General features: G+C 43.7%; 1 protein-coding gene across 2 annotated transcripts; it reads left to right on the forward strand.

Annotated features, from left to right (window-relative positions):
• Positions 1-932: 932 nt before the first annotated feature.
• hdlbpb (high density lipoprotein binding protein b) lies at positions 933-18249 on the forward strand. 2 transcript variants are annotated; one of them, XM_030429993.1, is made up of 28 exons: positions 933-1040; positions 2726-2805; positions 3981-4082; positions 4321-4472; positions 4702-4917; positions 6309-6515; positions 6643-6858; positions 8551-8757; positions 8905-9012; positions 9297-9401; positions 9912-9990; positions 11030-11169; positions 11254-11358; positions 11472-11585; positions 11678-11764; positions 11879-12010; positions 12938-13156; positions 13264-13485; positions 13621-13839; positions 14425-14566; positions 14724-14854; positions 14933-15037; positions 15153-15287; positions 15418-15561; positions 15649-15828; positions 15912-16028; positions 16203-16361; positions 16888-18249. In XM_030429993.1, exons 3-28 carry the CDS (start codon positions 4007-4009, stop codon positions 16978-16980), a joined length of 3810 nt encoding a protein of 1269 aa, XP_030285853.1. In that variant the 5' UTR covers positions 933-1040; positions 2726-2805; positions 3981-4006; the 3' UTR covers positions 16981-18249. The 2 variants fall into 2 exon arrangements, with proteins under 2 accessions (XP_030285853.1, XP_030285854.1); XM_030429994.1 differs by having other exon boundaries at positions 14727-14854.
• The last annotated feature ends 3700 nt before the right edge of the window (positions 18250-21949 follow it).

Consider the following 21949-nt stretch of genomic DNA (forward strand, 5'->3'; position numbering starts at 1 on the left):
GACTCACTACATCATCATTCTGACTTTGGAAGTCAACATTTTGCCTTTTCTTTCACTCTAAACTTTACTTAATTGCTCAAAATTATGAATATCTCTTCATTTTTCATGTCACAACTCAAAATTGAATTTCAACGTTTTTCCAAATGAAACTTTTAATGTTATTACTTTGGCTTACCTTACCTATAATATGTGTGTACCAACTATCCAATTGTTTTGAAATTGTTGCCTTATTCCAAATTTTTACTTGATATCAAATAATTTGGATTTTGTAACCCAAATTATGACTCATAATTGCATAGCTTTGCCTCAATATCCCCCAAAAATGTATATACAGAGTTGACATTTTTTATTACAATGTCATCATTTTAATTGAGTAATCCAAAATTCAACATTTATTTCATTATTTTAAATTTTTCATCATATTTCTGACTTACTAATTCGTGATTGTAGTTTCTTATTCCATTACTTAATATAAAGTTACCTAAAAAGTCAAAATATCTACCTACTGTCTAATAATATCATTAGTGGTGAAGCGATAACACATTTGTTTCCCCTTATATTTATGTTTTATCATATCTTGTCCCCTTTCCTGATGAAAATCGGCCTCCAAATATCATAATATTATAAAACCTGCAGGTAACTTCAGCAGTAGTATGATGCACTGACTCCTGTGGAACATAAAGGCCATCATGAATGAGAAGTAGACCCGGTCGGTTTGATAGACGTAAGACGTTGCTAGGGCTAATAACTCCAGACATTTTGAAGATTATCGATTACAATTCAGCACATCACATTTGCCATTTATCTGCTTTCCACTGCTGATATTAAAAGCTGAGAGAGAGAGTAAAAACCCGCGGACCTATTTAACTAGGATGCTCCTGTTGCGCAAACATACTGCGGCAATTCCTTTATACTCTGTAAGTCACAGTGCATGCTGGTATCGCTCCGCCGGCAGAGGAAATGCTCCTAGACCAATCACATCTGTGTTTACACCATCACCTGTCAAACATACACCCTCCGTTATATTTTCTCTCTGAAAGGTAGGGATTTCTCGTTTATTTCATTTTCGCTTTCTGTTTAAATGTTAGCACTCTGGATGAAATGAGAGAGCAGGCACGGTGGCGAGAAAGCCGGCTCAAGTATAACGAGAAGCAGGCAGGGTTAGCAAGGTTAGCGCCCCCGGAGCTAGCGATATGGAGCTGGTTGTCTATCCGCCTGGCTTGTTTTTTAGCCGATTATCAGAAAGTCCTTGCGCCTAATCATCCCGGCTGAGGTCGGAGCGCAAGGGATGCGTGTTAGCTTAGCCAGCCGAGCAAATAATTGTTTAGAACTCTTAGCATTTGTTCCGTAGCAGGGGTTAACGTAGCTTTTAAGCTAGCAGGACCAGCCATGCAGTGCATCCTCAAGCTAGCGTTGACGCTCAGCTAGACAGAGGGAGAGATGCGATTAGCGGAACCGTTAGCCAGAACGGTGCACGGATGGATTAATGTCACCGTCTGTATTTGTTATGTATCTGTAGAGAGCACAGATATTAAACCCTGCAGCTGACAAGTTAAACCCATTTAGCAAGCCATTCACTGTATTTCTTTCATTTCTTTCTAAATGTGTCGCTTTCCCGCATTTCAATGTAATTGTTGGCAAACTAACATTCTGGTGGCTCACAGTGGCAGGCAGTTTGTTATTTTACCCCTTAGCAAATGGTGGAGGAAGTTATTAAAGCAGAAGTAGCGGCACCACAATGTACAAATAGGATAGATAAAGATCCTGCATTTACATTTATCCTTCAGTAAACCCCTTGAGCTTTAACAGCAAACTATATCTTAACGTTTCCAAAATAAAAGCATTCAGTATGTCGGGGGAATGATCCCAGTCTGTTATAATTACAGTGTAATTGTATTAATTATTACTGCAGCATTCATATGTAGGTAGGTTTCTGCTGTGGCACTGTAAGGATGTAACATATTTTATGTTGTCCAGTAAATGTGGATTGGGATGTAGATGGAGTAAAAAAGGTGTATTTGCATCTGAAATGTGTTGAAGTGGAACTCTAATGTCACTTGTCAGTGAACTTACAAGTTATCCTACTTGTTTCCTCTGAAGTAGGTGGTTAAAACCATCTTTCGTATTCCCTCTCAGCTTGATCCAGCTCTTCTCTGAAGCTGTGGGATGTTTTCACTGGGAGCAGTATTTAAACCCAAGATATCCGTCTGCAGCGATTTTTTTTTTTTTGGCTGTACCGTTTCATCCAGCAGAGATATTCCACGTTTGTTGTATTATTGTATACACATCTGAGACTTTCCCCTGGCATATTTGGTGTCTTTGAAAGGCTTTGGAGCTCCACTGGATTTTAATACAAAGTTGGCTCCGCAGCATGAGTTTGTAATGTTTGAAACTGCCTGCTGTTAGTCTTTTTTTCTCTCTCTCTCTGCTGTAATCCCAGTGTGAGACTACCAAACAAGTGAGAGGGGAAGAAAAAAAAAAAGAGATTCACTCTTGAACTTCTTGTTCGGCCAAATTTGTGAAACTATCAAGGAGGGACGATGGGGCAGAGAGCTGTGGAGAGGGGAGGGGAAGAGAAAGGAGGAGAGTGAATCAGATCCAGACAGTATAAGGTGCAGTGCAGTGTGGGTGTCTACAGTATTAACCCAGCCTCCGTGCTGTAGAGCTTTTTGATTTACAGTGTTCACTTTCACTCTCTTTTTTTTCTCTTCTACTGTGCACCCAGGAGCTCAAACACACACTCACACTGAAGCGCCTACGGTAGCAGCTAACTGGACGGACTCTCTGGCAATTGACCTTTTGCAGGTAAGCCCGGGCTCACTCTGCACTGTACAGTTAGACGAAGCTGCTCCCGCTCGATCGGATCTTTCGCAAGCTTTAACTTAGTGGTGCTGTGCGCTGCAGTTTTTCCCCACAAGATTTGGAAGACTTTGCACTTTTGTTTTTAGACGTTTCTTTTGCTTTTAATGGGCAGGGGCGTTTCTCACACGGCAGCTCTGATGTGAATACACACTGGGAGCACATAGCGATATTTCAGGATAAGTGATCCGAGGGGAACATTTTACAGATCTTAGATAATGACACAAAGTCGCTGTTGTTGCTCAGCCAGAAGCGTCACACAGCGAGGAAATGGATTTGCATGACTGTTTAATGACTGAGAACAACATCAAAGATATAAAGCAAAAACTGTTGGGTCAAAAAAAAAAAAAAAAAGCAATGCCTTTAACAGCTCTTACAGCATTTTTAACATGGCTTTCATCTGAAATCAAAAAAAAAAAAAAGAGGGAAAAAGGGAAGAGATCTAAGACCTCCGTCCTCCATCGACTGTTAATTAGAGAACAACTTTACGACGTTCTCGTAAATGTCTGCTTCTGAGCATTCTAATGATTTTTATTTTATCGCTGCACCGGCGGTTGGCCGCCGTAAAAACACAATTTTCTCTCTAGATCACTTGTCTCTGTGTGCTAATGAAACATGCACAGTCAGACTTTGATGTCTTTGTGTTTTATCTTATTTGAAAAACTGCTGAGGGAAGTCCCACTGTTGAATAGATCCTGTGATTCTGTATCACAAGGAATGTCAGCAGCAGTTGTTTTTAGTCTCCTCTTGGTGTGTGACTTGTGATAACCCATGTCCCCGAGGCTTCGTGGCACTGTGTGTTTGTCTGTGGCGGGCGAAGTGTTAATTGGAGCATCTCAGGTGTAACGTGCAGCACTGGTGCAGTGTAGCAATGGCACAGAGGCGGCCTCAGTCCTCCGGGAAGCTCGGCTCGCCGTCCTAGAGAATACACACTGTGTAATCGAGGGAGGAAAAAAGAACAAATACAAGAGAGGCAGGCTTTTTGCTGTTTGATCACCCAATTAGCTTTCTTATTATCATGAAGGTACAGCCTCTAATTTCCTCTTCAGATATGATTCCCCACCCCCACCCCCCTTCTTTTTTTTTTTCTCCTTCATCTTTCCCCACCTCTCTGTCTTTAGTGGAATAGCGGAATAAGTCTTGAACCATGAGCTCAGTGGCAGTGTTGACCCCGGAGAGCTTTGCGGAGCATCGCAGTGGCCTGAAGGACCAGGAGATTACAGGTACATCCATCTGTCAACAACATACCTGTTATAACTCCTCGTGAGAAGGGGTTTCGACTCACTAGCCACTTATTAGCCTAGGAAAACAGGCCTGTGTATTTTAATTTTCTGTTATTTGCCGTTGTATTGATTTCTTGTACTGTACATGATACATCTTCCCCTCAGTATTATCCCCACCTTCCTCCCTCCATCTTTACCTTCATCCTTGCCTTATTTATCTTTGTCTCTTCGGGGCCAGGCTGTGTCCCGGAGGATGAGGCCTACATCCCCACCTACCTGGAGGCCTTCCCTCCGCTGCCGGAGAAGGGGGCACCAGGGGAGAAGGCCGGGGAGCCGGTTTCTGCATGGGGGAGCAGGATCAGGCCCATCAAAGCCTCGGTCATCACCCAGGTCAGTAACCACACACTTAAACACAAGAAAAGTCATTGTTAACAGTCGGTTTCTACTTTGCAAAACTGTTGATTGCTCAGCTCTTCGGAATTTTTTCCAACAGTATTAACATCAGCTGCAGTAGAGCTGGTAAAAAGAGAACACCTGGTATGGTAAAAATAACCAAAAGTAGACACCTCCTCCTCCTCCTCCTCCTCCTCATCTAACCTGTAAGAGTGTCTATGCGTAGGTGTTCCACGTGCCCCTTGAGGAGCGTCGCTACAAGGACAACAGCCAGTTCGGTGAGGGCGAGGAGGCCAAAGTGTGCTTGGACATCATGCAGCGGACGGGGGCCCACATCGAGCTGTCCCTGGCCAAAGACCAGGGCCTGTCCATCATGGTCACCGGCAAACTGGACTCGGTCATGAAGGCTCGCAAGGAAATCGTAGCTCGTCTTCAGACGCAGGTAAATTCACCTAAGTCGTTTGTGTTTATAGTTTGTTATAACAGGTTGGCTGGCGTGATGCAGAGTGCGTGGCAAGGGTGTTTTCTTGACTTGAGCAATTGAAAATGCTGTCTTTTTTTTTTTAGTCCTCTTGACTGTTAAACTGGGAAAAAAGGTTTTCTCTTTATAAAATCGGAAAAGTTGTTTTTTTTGCATAAACTTTATTTTCACTCCAAGACACATGTAAAGGAAAAAAGATCCTCCCTTATATGTGAGGCGAGTAACATCGTGAAAAGTAACAATAAAAACATGAACCGACACGTTGTGAGTAATAATTCATGTTTGTCAAGACCATTGTTGCAGAACAAAGTTATATTGACAATAATCCAGCAAGTTGGTTTTCCAAGTACGCACAAATAAAGCGTTGCGAAGCTATGATTTAATCTGTTAATTGTTGATAGGTCTAAAGAGAAATCTTAACGGACCTCCTGTATAAATAAATGTTAAAACGGACAACTTTACCTCTGTCTAGCATTTTCCAATTGGTATTATTGTCCACGCAGCCGTCCCAAACTGGATCTCTTTTGTTTTCCTCTACAAACAACACATGCAAAAACACGAGTTTATGAATTTCATTTCGTTTTTAATGGAAAGCGCATAGATATGAAACGGTGCCTGGTGAGAATTATGTGATGATACATTTGTGCAGGCACATCGTTCACATACATTTCTTTATTTTGGAGCCTGACAAACTCTATTTTGAAGTCACTTCAGTTTGAAATGCGAGATTCAAAACAAGTTGTCCTGAATGTGAATCCAGATGGGGTAACAGATGTTTTGATGAACAAATACTCAAAGTAGACCGACGAATGAGACCAGAAAAGTGTTAATGTGACTGTTACTTTTACTGGTATTTGCTGTTTATTTTAGAGGATCAAAGATATACAGAAAGAGTTGGTTTTAGCTGCAACTTTAACAACTCTTTCTGTGCAGGCCGGCCGGTTTAGGACATAAAGTAGAGCTGAAAAATGACCGTCAGCTCTCTGGGGTGAGCTGGCGGCAAACATGCTGATTTCCACTTGAATTGGTACACTGAGGTCCACCTGTTTAGCTGAGCTGCAGTTATTGATACAAAACATTCTGTCGTCCTTGCAAGGTCGAATGCTTTTGTTGTTGTTTACTTACTGAAAACTATTTCAGTGTTACTGTTCAGCTGCATCCAATTACAGTCCTACTGTATTTCTCTGGATATGTCCAAACCTTAACTCCTAAGAGAGATCTGTACAATGCAAATTGAATCACTTCAGGGGAGATAATGTGCCCTGCTCCAATAAATTACTGCCATTTTCCGCTGTCTTAACAATCGAAAATATATCTTACTTTCTCCTTCAAACTTTCTTCCACTCCACCAGGCCTCAGCGACGGTCGCCATCCCCAAGGAGCACCATCGTTTTGTCATCGGTAAGAACGGCGAGAAGCTGCAGGAACTGGAGCTGAAGACTGCCACCAAGATCGCTATTCCACGTCCCGACGACCCCAGCGCCAACATCCGCATCACCGGCACCAAGGAGGGCATCGAGAAGGCTCGCCACGAGATACTTCTGATCTCCGCCGAGCAGGTCGGCCATAGACTCAGTTTGTGTTTCACTTTATTGCCTCTGTAATCCGTCAAATCATTCTTCGTGTACAAACCACCGTTCACATATTCTATCGTTTGCCGACTCTCCCTCCTCACCTCCTTCCTAGGACAAGCGAGCGGTGGAGCGTCTCTCCCTGGAGAAGGCCTTCCACCCGTTCATCGCCGGCGCCCACAACCGCCTGGTGCAGGAGCTGAGCCAGGAGACGGGCGCTCGCATCAGCATTCCACCGCCGAGCCTGCCCAAGGACGAGATCGTCATCACCGGGGAGAAGGAGGCCGTCGCTTTGGCGCTGAACCGCATCCGAGCCATCTATGACGACAAGGTGCGTTTTGTTGAGGATCTCATATAAACTCATCAACTTAACCAACCTGCCTGTGTTCCTGATTGAGGTTAGAATTGATTTGTAACGTTTTTGAAAGCGATTACTTGTTAAGCAACAGCTAACGTAGCTGTATCATATTTAATCTAACTGCAGTCTAGTGGAGTGTCCTGGTGGACTGATGGTAAAGGCACATATCGTATATCTGCAGCGTTCACTGTTCGATTCCTGTCGGGGACTTCTGTTTCACTTCAGTCTCACCTTTTGTTTGCTGTCTCTATTCTCTACTGTCAAAAAAATCCTGAAGTCATCTGAATCAAGAATGAAATCGCTGAAAAATCAATTGCAGTGAGGGCCGTTAATCTTTACCCCTACAACTTACTGAATTACCTTTGACTGTTGCTGTCATTTTTGCTATCCTTCTGTTTTTTTCTCTGTAGAAGTGTGGTCTCTCAGTAGCTATTTTATTTGAATCAGCTTGTGTCTTTTGAACCAACATTTCAAAGCATTTATACATTTGGAAAGCTCAAAATTGTCACTGTGAGCTAGCTGTGAGCAAATCTACTTTTTAGGTGATTTTGCAGAGATCGCATTATTAAGTGTCCTCTTAAACCCTAATCACACAGGACCAGTATATCAACTGAGTACTTAGAGTAATTTGAAATAATTGCAGAGGACGTCTGTGAATTTAATTTAATCAATTCTGCCTTGTCTGTAATTTGGAAAAGTAAAAATTCCGCCGGATATTACCTACCATGTTTCGCCAAACACAGAGGATGAAAATGAAAATGATTACATTTGATTCTGGCTCTTACTAGAGTAATCAGCAATCATATATGTATGTATGCGGTTTGATCTATTGACACAAACTTCACATAACCTCATCGACTAGCAGATCTGAGCTGTCTGAACAAGCCAACAGGTGAATGTAGCCAACACGATGGCAAGGCTGACTGGACTAATGACTTCTTGCGGCTCTTCCTTGGGTGAAGTGTTGTAAACAATGCAAAGAGAGTTTAGCAAGCAGACAAAGGAAGAGCTTGTGCCAAAGAATGGGGTTTTTAATTGTGTCTGGCTATAGTCTACAGTGCAAGTGAATTCATGCCAGTTTTTTCATCCCTGCTACCCAGAATGTTGGTGTGAGCGAGCTGACCTCACCTGTAATAAAACAGTTTGGCCGAGTTAGACAAACTGTGTGGTTTTGAAACGAGTAGGCTTCTTTATTGCTTCCAGCAGTGGTGTTTTATTTTTCTACCTTCTCTTCTGAAGTTTACAAGACTCTAAATAAAAGATGAATGGATGAAACCTGGAGAGGATTTGTGTGTTTGGGAGTGTGTACCGGATGAGCGCTGGTGATAGGCAGGCCGGAGATAATGTGGAGAGAAAATTGGATTTCACCGGAGGACAACAGGATGAGAATGCTAATGTCATTACGTGCGAATGTATGAGAGGTGAAAACAAATGCGTTTTCTCCTTTTGTCTTCCCGCCGCTCAGTCCCCCCTTTTCTTTACCCAGGCCGTTTTTTTTCCCCTCCTGCTTCCCGTCTTTCATTCCTCTTTCTGTCACCTGGCGGGTTCCCATCCATCCCTCACCGTGCTCCTCAATTTCCCCCATTTCCTCCCACCGCCCTTCCTCCAACTGCTGTCGTCTGTCCCGCGACGCTTGTTTATCACGTCTAATCCTCTCCCCCGCAGAAGAGGAAGACCACCACCATCTCCGTGGAGGTGAAGAAGTCTCAGCACAAGTACATCATAGGTCCGAAGGGCAACACCCTGCAGGAGATCCTGGAGACTACGGGGGTGTCGGTGGAGATGCCCCCTCTTGACTCCAGCTCGGAGACCATCATCCTCAGGGGGGAGCCCGACAAGCTGGGACCGGCGCTCACGCAGGTGTACGCCAAGGTGAGGAGGAGGAGGGGGAGGAATGATGGAGAGAGTCACAGTCAGGCCAAATTTTCTCTTTTTATTGGGGTCTGAGAGAGGCAGATTTCAGCGAGGTTGTGAATTTTAATTCGATTTGAACCTGTGAGCCTTTTGTCCCCCGTGCAGGCGAAGAGCGTGATGGTGGTGGAGGTGACAGCTCCGGCCTGGCTGCATCGCTTCATCATCGGCAAGAAAGGACAGAACATCGGACGGATCACACAGCAGCTACCGCGGGTAAGAGGAGAGATGATCAGAAACCAGAGATTAAACACGAAATTCTTCTTCTTGTTCTTCTTGTTCGTCTTGTTGTTGTTGTTGTTTTTCTTCTTCTTCTACTACTTCCTCTTCCTCCTCTTCTTCTTCTTACAATATGACAGAATACTTTGAGTAGGATAAAGGTTGTACTTACCAATAAAACAGAGATTAGCGAACATGAAGGAGGGAAAACTGACAAGTGACAGCAGCGTGGCCGAGGATACCTGTAACACTAAGATGGGTTCGTCTTTGTGTGTGTGAAGGTTCATATAGAGTTCACAGATGGCGAGGAGCGCATCAGTCTGGAGGGGCCAACAGAGGAGGTGGAGCAGGCTCAGACCCAGATACAAGAGATCATCAAAGACCTGGTGAGCACTTACACACACACACGTGTGCACACAGCTGATCTGAAAAACATGTGTGAGCAATGCATACAAATAATCTTATCTCCTTATGTTTCAAGCCAAAATGTCAGACACACCTGATGGCTGCAGCTGTTCAGACATGAGGGTTTGCTGCTTTTCTGTGTTTATGTCCTTGTATACTTAATATGTTTGTGTTTTCAGCCGTTGCTCAGAAAAAAACAGTCATCGTGAAGATGTAATCTTGGGCCTTTTTTCAGTGATTTTCTGACATTTTATACACTAAACTGTGGAGCAAATTATAAAGGAAATAGTTTACAGATAAATCAATGAGCATTAACTGCAGGCCTGCATAGGGTGTTTATTACAGTTACAGGGTGAATGTTTATTAGTTGCGTTGAAAGTGCTCATGCCGCAGTCAAACGCTCCGTTAAAGTGAAGTCGCTTGGAGAAAACAGATCCAGATTTCAGGACAAATTCAGTCACAAACCTAAAATCTGCCCCTTCTGTTTGCAGCTTGTGAGGATGGACTACACTGAAGTCATCATAGACCAGCGTTTCCACCGACACCTTATCGGGAAGAATGGAGCCAACAGTGAGTGTACTTAACAGAAAGTATACGATATGACAGCTACGAGTGCTTAAAACAAAACTATCCACTGATCCGTGTCAGAACGTTCTTTGTGGGAATTGTCGCCTATTGTGCATATTACTTTTTTTGAGACCCTGCATTAAAATCAGGCTCCTGGAAAAACCTCGTCACTCTTGTGATAATGTTGTGTGGCATAATGGTCTGCTGTAAAGATTATATTGTGACCCTACTTTCTCCGCATGTTGAATGAAGCCCCATCACAAATTGACAGTCTGCGTTTTTTTAAGTGGGTCTCGACAGGCAAATTAGGCACGCACCGAAACCTGAAGACGTCTAAAGCAGCAGTAATAAAGTCTTAAGGGCTTGAAAGGTGGCTGTTTGTCATTTCAGCCATTGTGCCTCAATTCGTGATTTACAATGTCTGGTCAAAACCAGTTTTCACAGTGTGAGGTGGAGAAATTGATTAGGATCCATGAGTTCTTTGGAAAGTTTGTACACATTGTTTGACATTTTGTTCAACCCAAAAACCAAAAAGAGGAACCTTCACACTATTTACAGCCATCTATAAAGCCTACACGGGGTTAGTGTTTTCATCCAGGTCCTTAAAAAGCCTTAAAATGTCTTATAAAAATGTCAATTTTGTAAATATTAGGCCTCAAAAGCCATCAAATAATCTTACATTTGAATTTGTGAATTTTTTCAATCATTTCTTTTTGTGAAAACAAGTGAAGCTCTTCTGACGAGTCCACATTTCTGATTGTCTTTAAACCTACCACTGAACTTAGTATTGTCTTTCCTACGTCTCTCTCTGAATAGGATCACATTCTACATACTTTTGTATTTGCCTACAATTTTTGAAAAATATGATTTGTCCAAAAATCTGTGTAATACTTGGTTAAAAATATCTTTAAAAGGTTTAAATGTAGGTGTCTGATACCTGCAGACACACTTTCAAAGATTTAGGTGAAAAATGGCGACATGGAATTAAAGCCATCAGCCTCATTGTCCGTCCCCTCCCTGCTTTTCTCCACCCTCGCCGCAGTCAATCGGATCAAGGAGCAGTACAAAGTGTCGGTACGGATCCCCCAGGACTCTGAGCGAAGCGGCCTGGTCCGGATCGAGGGAGATCCTAAAGGAGTCCAGCTGGCACGCAGAGAGCTCATCGAGATGGTCCAGAGAATGGTGAGAAGTTTGAGCTCGGCTCATTTATTCATTCTCGTGGTCGCCAACGTACGCACACATACAAACCTTATTTCCCGTGTCCAGGAAAACGAGCGCACCAAAGACCTGATCGTGGAGCAGAAGTTCCATCGGACAATCATCGGCCAGAAGGGAGAAAAGATCAAAGAAGTTCGAGACAAGTTCCCTGAGGTGAACGCTCTCCTCGACCCTTACCGCGCTTTATCTCTCCCGTTCATCACTGTGAATTTGTTTTGATCCATTTTTAATTTAATTCACCAGAGCGTTATCTCATCTACTTCCAGGTCATTATCAATTTCCCCGACCCGGCACAGAAAAGTGACATCGTCCAGCTGAGAGGGCCGAAGAACGAGGTGGAGAAATGCGCCAAGTTCCTCCAGAAAATCATTGCTGACCTGGTACAACCCCTCTGTTATCTCTATCATAGCCTCTTGATCCCCTCTGCATCTCTCTGCACTTGACTTCACAGCAGCTGTCTTTTCTTTTGTAGATTGAGAACAGCTTCTCGCTCTCCGTACCCATCTTCAAGCAGTTTCACAAAAACATAATTGGCAAAGGCGGCGCCAACATCAAAAAGGTGAAACTTTGAATCACGTAAAGACTCGAGCTGTGTCGTTCTTAGATTCAGCGGCCGGAGCAAATGTTACAGTATTGTGAGGCACGAAACGACAGATGTTCTCAATGCCACCAGATCCGCGAGGAGACCAACACTAAGATCGACCTGCCGACGGAGAACAGTAACTCCGAGATGATCGTCATCACGGGCAAGAAGAGCAACTGTGAGGCAGCCAGAGATCGAATCCTCGCCATCCAGAGAGAACTGGTGAGAAACGCCACGCTGTTTCTGTTAAAACTCGCAGGAAATTCTGAGCAGAAGTAGATGCTTTTCCTTTGTATTTGCCGACCTTACCTGAAAATATTGAGACATTAAGCAGCAAAATGCTAAAAGAAATCCGTTTTATATTCATACTTTATGCACTTATACAAAACCCTATACATATTAGGGGTGTGCCAAGATATCGATTCTACGATATATCGCGATATTTCGTCTTGAGGTACGTTATCGATACACTGGTGCCAAATATCGATATTCAAAAATGTAAAAAAAAAAGAAAATAATAATAATTTTTATTTTTTTTTTACATTTCTTTTTTTTTTTTTTTTTTTGGCCCACCACCACAACCCCTCTTCGGAGGACAGCTTTATTTTTATTCAAACATAGGTATACAACCAAATAAAATTTTAAAAATGGTTTAAGTAGCTCTGAGACCCACACATATAGATATTTAATGATAGTTGTAGTCAGTGTGTGTGTTAAGAAGAGTCACTGTGCAATATACTCTTTGTTTACTTGGCTGTCATTCATGTGACATTGATTGACAATGTTTTGTAATTCCTGTGAAATGGATTCAGTGCAGTCAATAAATTCTGAATTTCTTCAGTGACAGATATCGTGATGTATCGTGGATGAAATTTTTTGCAATATATCGATTATCGCAGAATAACTGTATCGTGATATTATCGTTATCGTGGGCAAAATATCATGATAGTATCGTATCGCGAGGTACCTGGTGATACCCAGCCCTAATACATATACTAGATGATGGTATGCATTTGATATTAAATGTAGGACAAGAAAAACTTACTTCTTAAGCAAACTACTTGAGCTATGAGTTTTTTCTTTGCACTCAATGCCACAAAAATGTCTGTCTCTCATTATCCCCCTTTTTTTCTCTCATCGTCCCTCCAGGCCAACATTAAGGAGACGGAGGTCACCATCCCTGCCAAGCTGCACAACTCTCTGATCGGCTCCAAGGGCTGCCTTGTGCGCTCCATCATGGAGGACTGCGGCGGCGTCCACATCCATTTCCCCTCCGAGGGGTCCGGCTCGGACAAGGTCACCATCAGAGGGCCCGCTGGCGAGGTGGAGAAGGCCAAGAAACAGCTGTTGCAGCTGGCCGAGGAGAAGGTGGGTGGAAGCTGGGGGAAAGGAAAGTTTGCAGTGAATGAATGAACAGAAGAGGTGACGGAGAAGTGAGTGTCTGACATCCCTCTCCTGTCCTCTGTCCTCTGCAGCAAGTCAACAACTTCACAGCTGAGCTCCAGGCCAAACCGGAGTATCATAAGTTCCTGATTGGCCGTGGCGGGGCCAATATTCGCCGTGTGCGGGACAGGACCGGGGCCCGCATCATCTTCCCTTCGCCGGATGACACAGAACAGGAACTGATCACCATTGTAGGAAAGGAGGAAGCTGTCCGTCAGGCCCAGAAGGAGCTGGAAAGTCTTGTGAAAAACCTGGTAATTCCTGCATCATTCCTTGTTTTTCATTATGTAGTTTAATCTTAGAGCTTCCTTAAATCTTTAAAAAAAAAATCCCCTTTCTCTACCTCAATACCCTCCACTTACCACATTCCTTTTGTCCTCAATCTCCAGGACGACGTGGTGGAGGACAGCATGGTCGTAGACATTCGCCACCACCGCCACTTTGTGTGCCGGAGAGGCCAGGTGCTGCGCGAGCTGGCGGAGGAGTACGGCGGAGTAGCTGTTAGCTTCCCTCGCACGGGGACCAACAGTCAGCGGGTCACTCTGAAGGGAGCCAAGGACTGCGTGGAGGCCGCCAAGAAACGCATCCAGGAGATCATCGAGGACCTGGTGAGAGACAAATGTGAAGTTAAACACTACAGACTGAAATTCATTTCATTACATCTTGGTTTATGTTCTGGATGTTGGGATTTTGATCACAAGCACTTAATTGAGAAAAATTGTGGGTAAAACCAGAAATAATTACAGAACTGTGGGCAAATTGTAATATTTGGAATATGGAAACTTAAACTAAGAGATTAAAGTGGTAATTTAGTTAAGATATGATATTATAAATTCAAGAAAAAAAACCTCAAACGTTTCTGAGATTAGTTAAATAAATTTACCAGGAAGAAACTCAGACTTTTTTTACAAGCATCCAGACTTTAAAGAGGCCTCGCTGTGAATTGGGCTCGGTAATCTTTATGTTATTGCTTAAAATATTTATAATGGCCCTAAAAAGCTTTCAGGTCAAACCTCAGACAAAGGAGTTGAATCTAATTGCCACTAGTAGCTGCATTTTAAACACCAGGCAGGATCAAACATGTAATGACGATGATTTTACACCCAGAAATGATGGAAGCAATCCTCCTGAACTCGTCGTGATGTGTTTTCACCGTCGGTGCTGTTGTTACCCAGCTGCCTCCTCTCTTGCAGGAGTCCCAGGTGAGCGTGGAGGTGGCCATCCCTCAGCGCTACCACCGCGCCATCATGGGGCCCAAAGGCTGCCGCATCCAGCACATCACCAGGGAGCACGAGGTCCAAATCAAGTTCCCCGAGAGAGACGACGGCGCTGCAGGTCAGAAACAAAACAAACAGGAGAAGTGCAACTGCAGCTGTGACAACATCACAACACTGTCACTTTATGGATGTATTTAAAATTGCTACTATGAAGCTCATGATTAATCATTATAATGATTGACTCCAGTGTGGCAGTAAGTCTGTGTTAACTTTAACAGGTCAGGAGGCTCCACCACAGGAAAACGGTGAGGTCAGCCCAGACGCAGAGTTCGTCCCCCGCAAGTGTGACATCATCACCATCTCCGGGCGCGCAGAGAAGTGTGAACTGGCTAAAGCCGCCCTGCTGGTAGGCGCCACTTCACTTCTGCATTTTTTTCCTCTCCATCATCAGTTTCCTCAGTAACAACCCTACTTCCTCCTTCAGGCGCTGGTGCCCATAACAGAGGACGTCGAAGTCTCCTACGAGCTTCATCGCTACATCATCGGCCAGAAGGGCAGCGGGATCAGGAAGATGATGGAGGAGTACGAGGTTAGTTTACGCTCTCTTCTGCCATCTACTGGCTGAGAGACCTTTCACGCATTTAATCTATTAATGATTTAAAAAAAAAGTGGTTAATTTATTGTTTGATTGTGTGGTTTCGCAGGTAAACATTTGGGTGCCGCAGCCAGAGAAGCAGCTGGATGTGATCAAGGTGACGGGCCTGGTGGCCAACGTGGAGCGAGCCAAGCTGGGTCTGCTGGAGAGGGTGAAAGAACTGCAGGCTGAGCAGGAGGACAGGGTAAACACAGATATATTTTCTCCATAACTGACTTTAAGAGCATTGGCGCTTTTTTTTTTGTACAATACATATGATAATTCTCATTTGTAATGAGATATTTAAGTCTCTACGGGCCCGGTCTCCTTTTCAGGCCCTGCGCAGTTTCAAGGTAACCATGTCTGTAGATCCAAAGTTTCATCCCAAGATCATCGGCCGCAAGGGAGCCGTCATCTCTCAGATCAGGAAAGACCACGACGTCAGCATCCAGTTCCCCGACAAAGGAGACGAGCAGCAGGTGTGTGTTATTTCTGTATTTTGGGATCAAGTTTGTCTTTTGATTGTATTCCCTCTTCTGCAACCGACTTCGCATGTTCTTCCTCAGGACCTGATCGTGATCTCGGGGTACGAGCGCAACGTGGAGGAGGCGCGCCAGGCCATCCAGCTGCTGGTGGCCGAGCTGCAGGAGATGGTGAGCCAAGAGGTTCACCTGGACCCGAGGACCCACGCTCGCATCATCGGAGCCCGCGGCAAAGCCATACGCAAGCTGATGGAGGAGTTCAAGGTTCGGGAGTGTTATTCCCTGTGCGCGCCAAACTGTAGGACCTGTAGTTTTGCGCTATTTCAACCTCTTGTTCTTATGTTCAGGTGGATATTAGGTTCCCTCAGCCAGGCTCCGACGAGCCGGATAAAGTGACGGTGATGGGCCTCCCGGAGACCGTCGACAACGCCATCGACCACCTGCTGAACCTGGAGGAGGAATATGTGAGTTCACAATGTCGCAAAAGTCACACACATTTTCAAGTCAGTGCCGTGTCCTGGTGCTGATGAGCTTTACAGTTCGGGACAAAAAGAATAAGAACAATTAGGTGACGTACAGAAAGAGTTAATTGGATTGTTTGAAGGACAGTTTCTCTCTCCTCTGTCCGTCTCTCTCAGATGCTCAGCGTGACGGAGACGGAGACCTTGGCAGCGTACATGAAGCCTCCATCTCGCTATGGAGGGGGAGGCGGAGCGGGAGGATTTGACGACGGCAACGGGGGTCCAGCTAAGGGCTTCGTGGTGCGGGACGCCCCCTGGAACGCAGCAGGGAACAAGGTTGGACATGTTTTATATTTTACCTTTGACTCAAGGTCAATGTAGTGCTAGATTTCTCGTACTAAATCTGAATCGGTTTGAGAACAGGCGATGCAGATGGGTTAGAGAAGAAGTTTTAAACGTTTCAGAGAGATGGACTTCATATTTTGTAGATTGAGTGCCTTGTCTTGAATCCACGTTGCCATATTTGTTAATTTTCAAGCAAACGTGCTGGTTCCAGCTTCTTTAATGTGAGAATTTGTTGCTTTTCTCTGGATCTTTTAATTTCTTGACGATGCTTTTATTTTGAAATATTTGCAGGGAGGTGATGGATCACTGTACTTTATTGTATTTACTGCCATCTTGTGGCACTTCGATTAAATACATCTTGGGGGAGAGGTTAACACACAGCCTCGATACTTTCTCCCAGCCTTTATTTGGGACCGTCCTTAATTTGTCTGCATCAACCGTGCCCCCTACCAGCTTTTATTTGAGGAGATTCAGCATTATCTCAGAGTACCAAACATTCTGTATGTGTCTGTTCCAGGCTCCTGACATGAGCAGTGCAGAGGATTTCCCCACATTCGGGACCGGCGTGGCCCTGAAGCAAACGTCCGTCTGGGGTCCCAAGAAGTTCTGAAGTTCTGCTCCTCTGGAGGAAAGAAAAAGAAAAAAAAAAAAAACTTCTGTAAAGTAGACGACGAGAGAGAAACTCTCTGGTCAAATTGCTGCTCGCCTTCCTCCCTCCTCCTCCTCCTCCTCTTCTTCTCGTTAGTGACTCCCCCTTCGTCTCTCTTCCTCTGTGAACCCCCTCGTACCGTCCTCCCACAACCAGCTCCAATGAAATCTGGGAGACTATCTCTTTCTGTTTTTGTTTTTTTCCCTCATCTGTCTTTCTTCTTAGTACCTCCTCCTCCTCCTCCTCCTCCTCCCCCTTCCCACTGAGAGAGGGAAAAAACACTGAGCGCTCTCTTCATGCTGTCCCGCTCTGCCTCTCGGTTGCACCACCCCCTGCCGGTCATGCTGAAACATTTCAAAAACTGTCCCGCATTTTATCCGCCTCTGACTGCCAGCTCACCTTGCTGCAGTGCATCAGAAGCGTTTTAAACTCTTCAAAGTCAGCCGAACGGGGTCGAAGGAGCGGCGGGATGGCGAGGCGTGTATCCAAGTGAATTGAACCTTGGATTTTTAAGCTCATAAAATGAGGGGAGTTCGTAAACACTGACATCTTTTAAGGTTGTTTTTCTTGTGGTTTTTACAAGGAGGCTTTGTGTTGGCTCACCTTTTCCAGTCACTGATGTTGTGCAGCAGGTGAGGCAATGAGCTGTGTGTGCGTGTGTGCGTGCGCGTGTGTGTGGGTGTTCAGGAGAGGTTTTTTTTCCACCCACAACTGTTTGTACATCCCCATTTTATTTATGTCGGAGCTGGGAGCAAAAAAAAAAAAACAGCTGCTGTAGTCGACTTTTTCTCTCCCCGTTTGAATTTCAAAGATGTGGAAGCTCCGCGCCGAGCCGTTTGTAATGAATGTCGTTTTTTTTTTGTCAGAACTGTTTTATTTATTCCAAAACAAAAAAAAAAAAAGGAGCCATTTTATTTGAAACTACTGTGATCATTGATTTTGTTTTGTTTTGTTTGTTTTTTATAAAAGCACCCACTGTAGCTTGATGCTTACAACCTTCTGTTTAGGAGTGAATGCTGCTGTATGTCAGGGTTCGGGCACATGTTAACAGTTGTTATTATGTGTAAGTGTACAAAGAACTTTCGCTATTTTTTTAAACTGTGTGGGATTTTTTTTGTTGTTGGTTTCTGGCATATTTGGAAGACTGTATGTATGTATGTATGTATGTATGTATGCGTGAGCGTGTGGAAGTTACGATGTATATTTGAATGAAGCTGAACCAAACTTTTACATCGTCTCTGTCCCTGTGTCTCTCTTCTCGGAGCTCATTTATTTATTTCTCGGCTCGTCAGTAACACTGGATTTTTACTGTCAACACGCACAAAGCGCTGCTTGGAATCTGCCCCCCCCCCCCCTTTTCTGCAAAACTAGCTCAGTATCCTCAGCTGCTTCGTACAAGTGCTTCAAGTGTATTTTGTGATATTTTCGTAGCGAAAACCTCCGTTGCCCTGCGTTCCTTTTATCCAGTTCTGAGACTTAAAGCGACACGCGTCCTGAACCAATTGAGCCGGATTTCAGTCAGTTTAATCAAAAGTTTCCTCACGCCGGAAGTGTTGATAGAAAAGTTTTGAAAAGAAAAAAACACTTATTTGCTTTCTTTTATTACAATTAAGAGAAGATCACTTTAAAATCTGCGTGATTGGCAGAGAGCCAGGAGCTGGTGAGTTTAGCTTAGCATAAAACTGGAAGATACACCTATGCCACTAAAATTAAGTAAATAACAAGTCATGTCACAAAGATGTGATAGGACGTTCTTATTTTTTTAGCTTCAGGAACAGGAAGTATATTTGAACTTTTCGCCGTTTCCCAGCCTCGTACTTGACCTCAGCACTGTACGCATGACTCTAAAACTACTCTAAAATGTATATTTTGGATCTCACAGATGTCTCGTGTCTGCCTAGAGTGATATAATGTTTGCAGGGAGCGAAACCACCGTTTGAAGCCCACATCTCCACATGTTTGCCCGGCTGCGCTTTCTCAGTTCTTTGCTGGACACACTGTGTGTGTGAAGTCTCCTGCACGGCCTGGGGCAGCTGGAACATTTCGTCTCCTTTCAGCCGCGCCAGGATTGGATCCTAAATGTTTTTCGCCTCAGGCGTACACTGTATCCGTCTGTGCAGACAGCAGATATCTGCGAGATAATGAAAAGATACAACCCACTGCTGGAAAACAGGCACAAGTCATATGTTGGCTTTTTTTTTTCTACACTAAAGGTCCAGTGTGTCAGATGTAGGGGGGATTTATTGGCATAAAATGGAAACTGACAATCAAATAATGGTTAATTATTATTCAAATGATGTAGAATTAGTGTGTTATCACTGAGCAACATATAGATTGCTGAGGGGCGAATGGGGACACCCGTTTCCTGTCGCTTCCAGTCGAGATGCTAAGCTAAGCTAGCTCTGTAACTCCACAACCGTGATCGCACAGACATGAGATCGATACCGACAAAGAAAGCGACTAAGCATGTTTGTCAAAAATCTATTTTGCCAGGACCGGACTGACATAAGCAGACGTTAAAATAAAAAAAATTTAAAAATAAAATTAAACTCAGGGTCCAATTTAAAAGTCAGACTGGTGCAGAAATGAGTCTTTAAAGCTGACGATACATTAGGAAACAAAACTGACTATGCAACCCAACAGGATCACACAGCAGATTACTGTCTGTCAGTGGGACTTAGTTATAGTATCATCACATGTTTTTTTTGGGGACAGTCAACCGGACATTTTTTTAAGTTGTTTTAACTCTTTTGCAGAGTCTCTGCGTTTTTTAAAAATCTTTTCATGTGTGTCTGTTCTTTAATGGCTGGACAGAGCTGACCCCGAAGCAGCCGCCATTTCTGTAAAATGTAATGAAAAAAAACCCACTATTGGCCTTAATGAGTAATTAAGTCTACAGCATTTTGGGGAAAGAAAGGTGTGACTGAGTAAGAATGCGACACTGCAATAACATGTCAGTGACCAGACTTTTTTTTTTTTTTCCCTACTCTAAATAAAATTTGAACAAAAAAAAGGAACCACAAGCGACAGTTTTTTTTTGGTTTTTTTGTCTTTTCTTCATCTTTTTGTTACCAAAAAAACCCCCACATGAACCGTCCTTCTGTGCATACTGTCTGTCAGTTTATTTTTATTTTTTATAAATCAGGAAGATATGATTTGTTATGTAACAGCCTGTACAATGCAACATACAGAAAACAAAACAAAACAACAACAAAAAAAAAAGAAAACAATACAAATGAAATTGTACAAAGCAGCACAGGGCCATAAATAACCCATATAATAATAATATTTTTCACATTTTTGAAGTTTTTCCTTTGCCAAACCCCGGAGAGATCCTCCATCAGTCAGATCACAGCTGCTCTTAGAAGGTGACTGAGCTTCTTTTATTCTTAGATTATTTTTTTTTTTTTGAGTTTGACTCATTAAACTGTGCCTTTTGAAAAAAATGTCGGGGGTCTCGTGCTCTGTAGCGGGTTTTTATCAAATTGGCAACAGGACTGAGAAAAACGAAAGACAACGCTTTGGAAAGCTGTTCACATACAATCAACCATCAGGCTTGGGATGTTTTTTGATCAAATAAAACCTTTGTATAAACATTTGACGAATGGAAATCAATGATGTAAGTCGGAGGTCAAATAAAAAAAAAAAGAGCCCTAATTAAATGACATTCACATGTAAACACCAGCGCGGGTGACGGGACGCAGGGGGCGTGTCCTCCTGCCGACCCTCAAGCTCCTCGTTGTCGGCTCTGGAGGTCCTGGCGAGGTAAACAGTCGGACGTGACGGAGGGACAGATCAGAGTGGAGGCGTCAGCGGATCTAAAGTAAACGATGCGGGAACGCGATGCCAGAAATCCCTTCGACCTTTCGGCTTCAGTCAATTTAACCACATTGAAAAAGGGGCAGTTCACATCAAAATGAGAACCTCATATTTTTCCTCTTGCCTGGAGAGCTTTTGGGACGTCTGGATTGTTTTTGCTGTGAGTTGCTGAGTATAAGAGATTTCTGCCTTCCCTAGATTTTTATTGGAACGAGATGGGACAGGGCTTGTGGTGCTCAAAGCCCCAAAAAAAACAGTAAGACAATCAACAGACCTGATGACAAACAGTTTCGCGGAGGAACCCTTTTCTCTCTGGCGGCATGAGGTGATCAGCCTGGCTTTGCATAAATCATTTTTCCTGCGTGAAACTGCTCACAAAAAGGTCTGTGGAATGCTGGAATAAGCCAGTCATGATTTCTGAGGTGTATTTTTTGGGCACTTTGAGCAGTTCCATCATATTTAAGAGGAGGCGAACGGGTCCAAAACCCGGTCACTCAAACAGCAAAACAAACAGATGGATGCATCACACTACAGGTCAGAGGAAAAAGCTTTTTTTCTTTTTTAATTTGCAGTGAACTGTCCCTTTAGCAATAGGCTTTTTTTGCAGAGAGTTTGCTGAGACGAGGTGATAAGTCTTCGATAGTTGAATGAATCTTCTCATGTAAATCTTGACCGGAAAGCGAATATTTCCCAAAAACTCAAACATTTCCTTTTCCTCCCTTTTCCCCGTATGGCAACCTCTCCAGTCAAGAAGTAAATATCTATATTTTTTAAATATCTCGTGATGGAGCCTCTTGGTCGTAAACGCACAAGCTTGCGCAGCCGGAGAATAATTTGCCGTTCATTTACCTCGATACACAATTTCTCAGCATCCCAAACAGGTTGCAGGTGGTTTGTTTTTCAGGTCCACGTTTCTGTCGCACCTTCCACTTTCCTTCACGATGTAACGCCTGCGTGTGTTTCTCGGTCAGAATTGATGCCGGGCCAGAACAGAAATGCAAAAAAAAGACTGCTAATGTGGAGACACGGAGAGGACAGCGACATACAGTACATGTGTAAACATTTTTTTTCTTCCTCCAGTTTTAAAATCCCCCTCCCTCCCCCCCCCCCC

Source organism: Sparus aurata, chromosome 10 (assembly GCF_900880675.1).
Source record: "Sparus aurata chromosome 10, fSpaAur1.1, whole genome shotgun sequence".
NCBI lineage: Eukaryota > Metazoa > Chordata > Actinopteri > Spariformes > Sparidae > Sparus > Sparus aurata.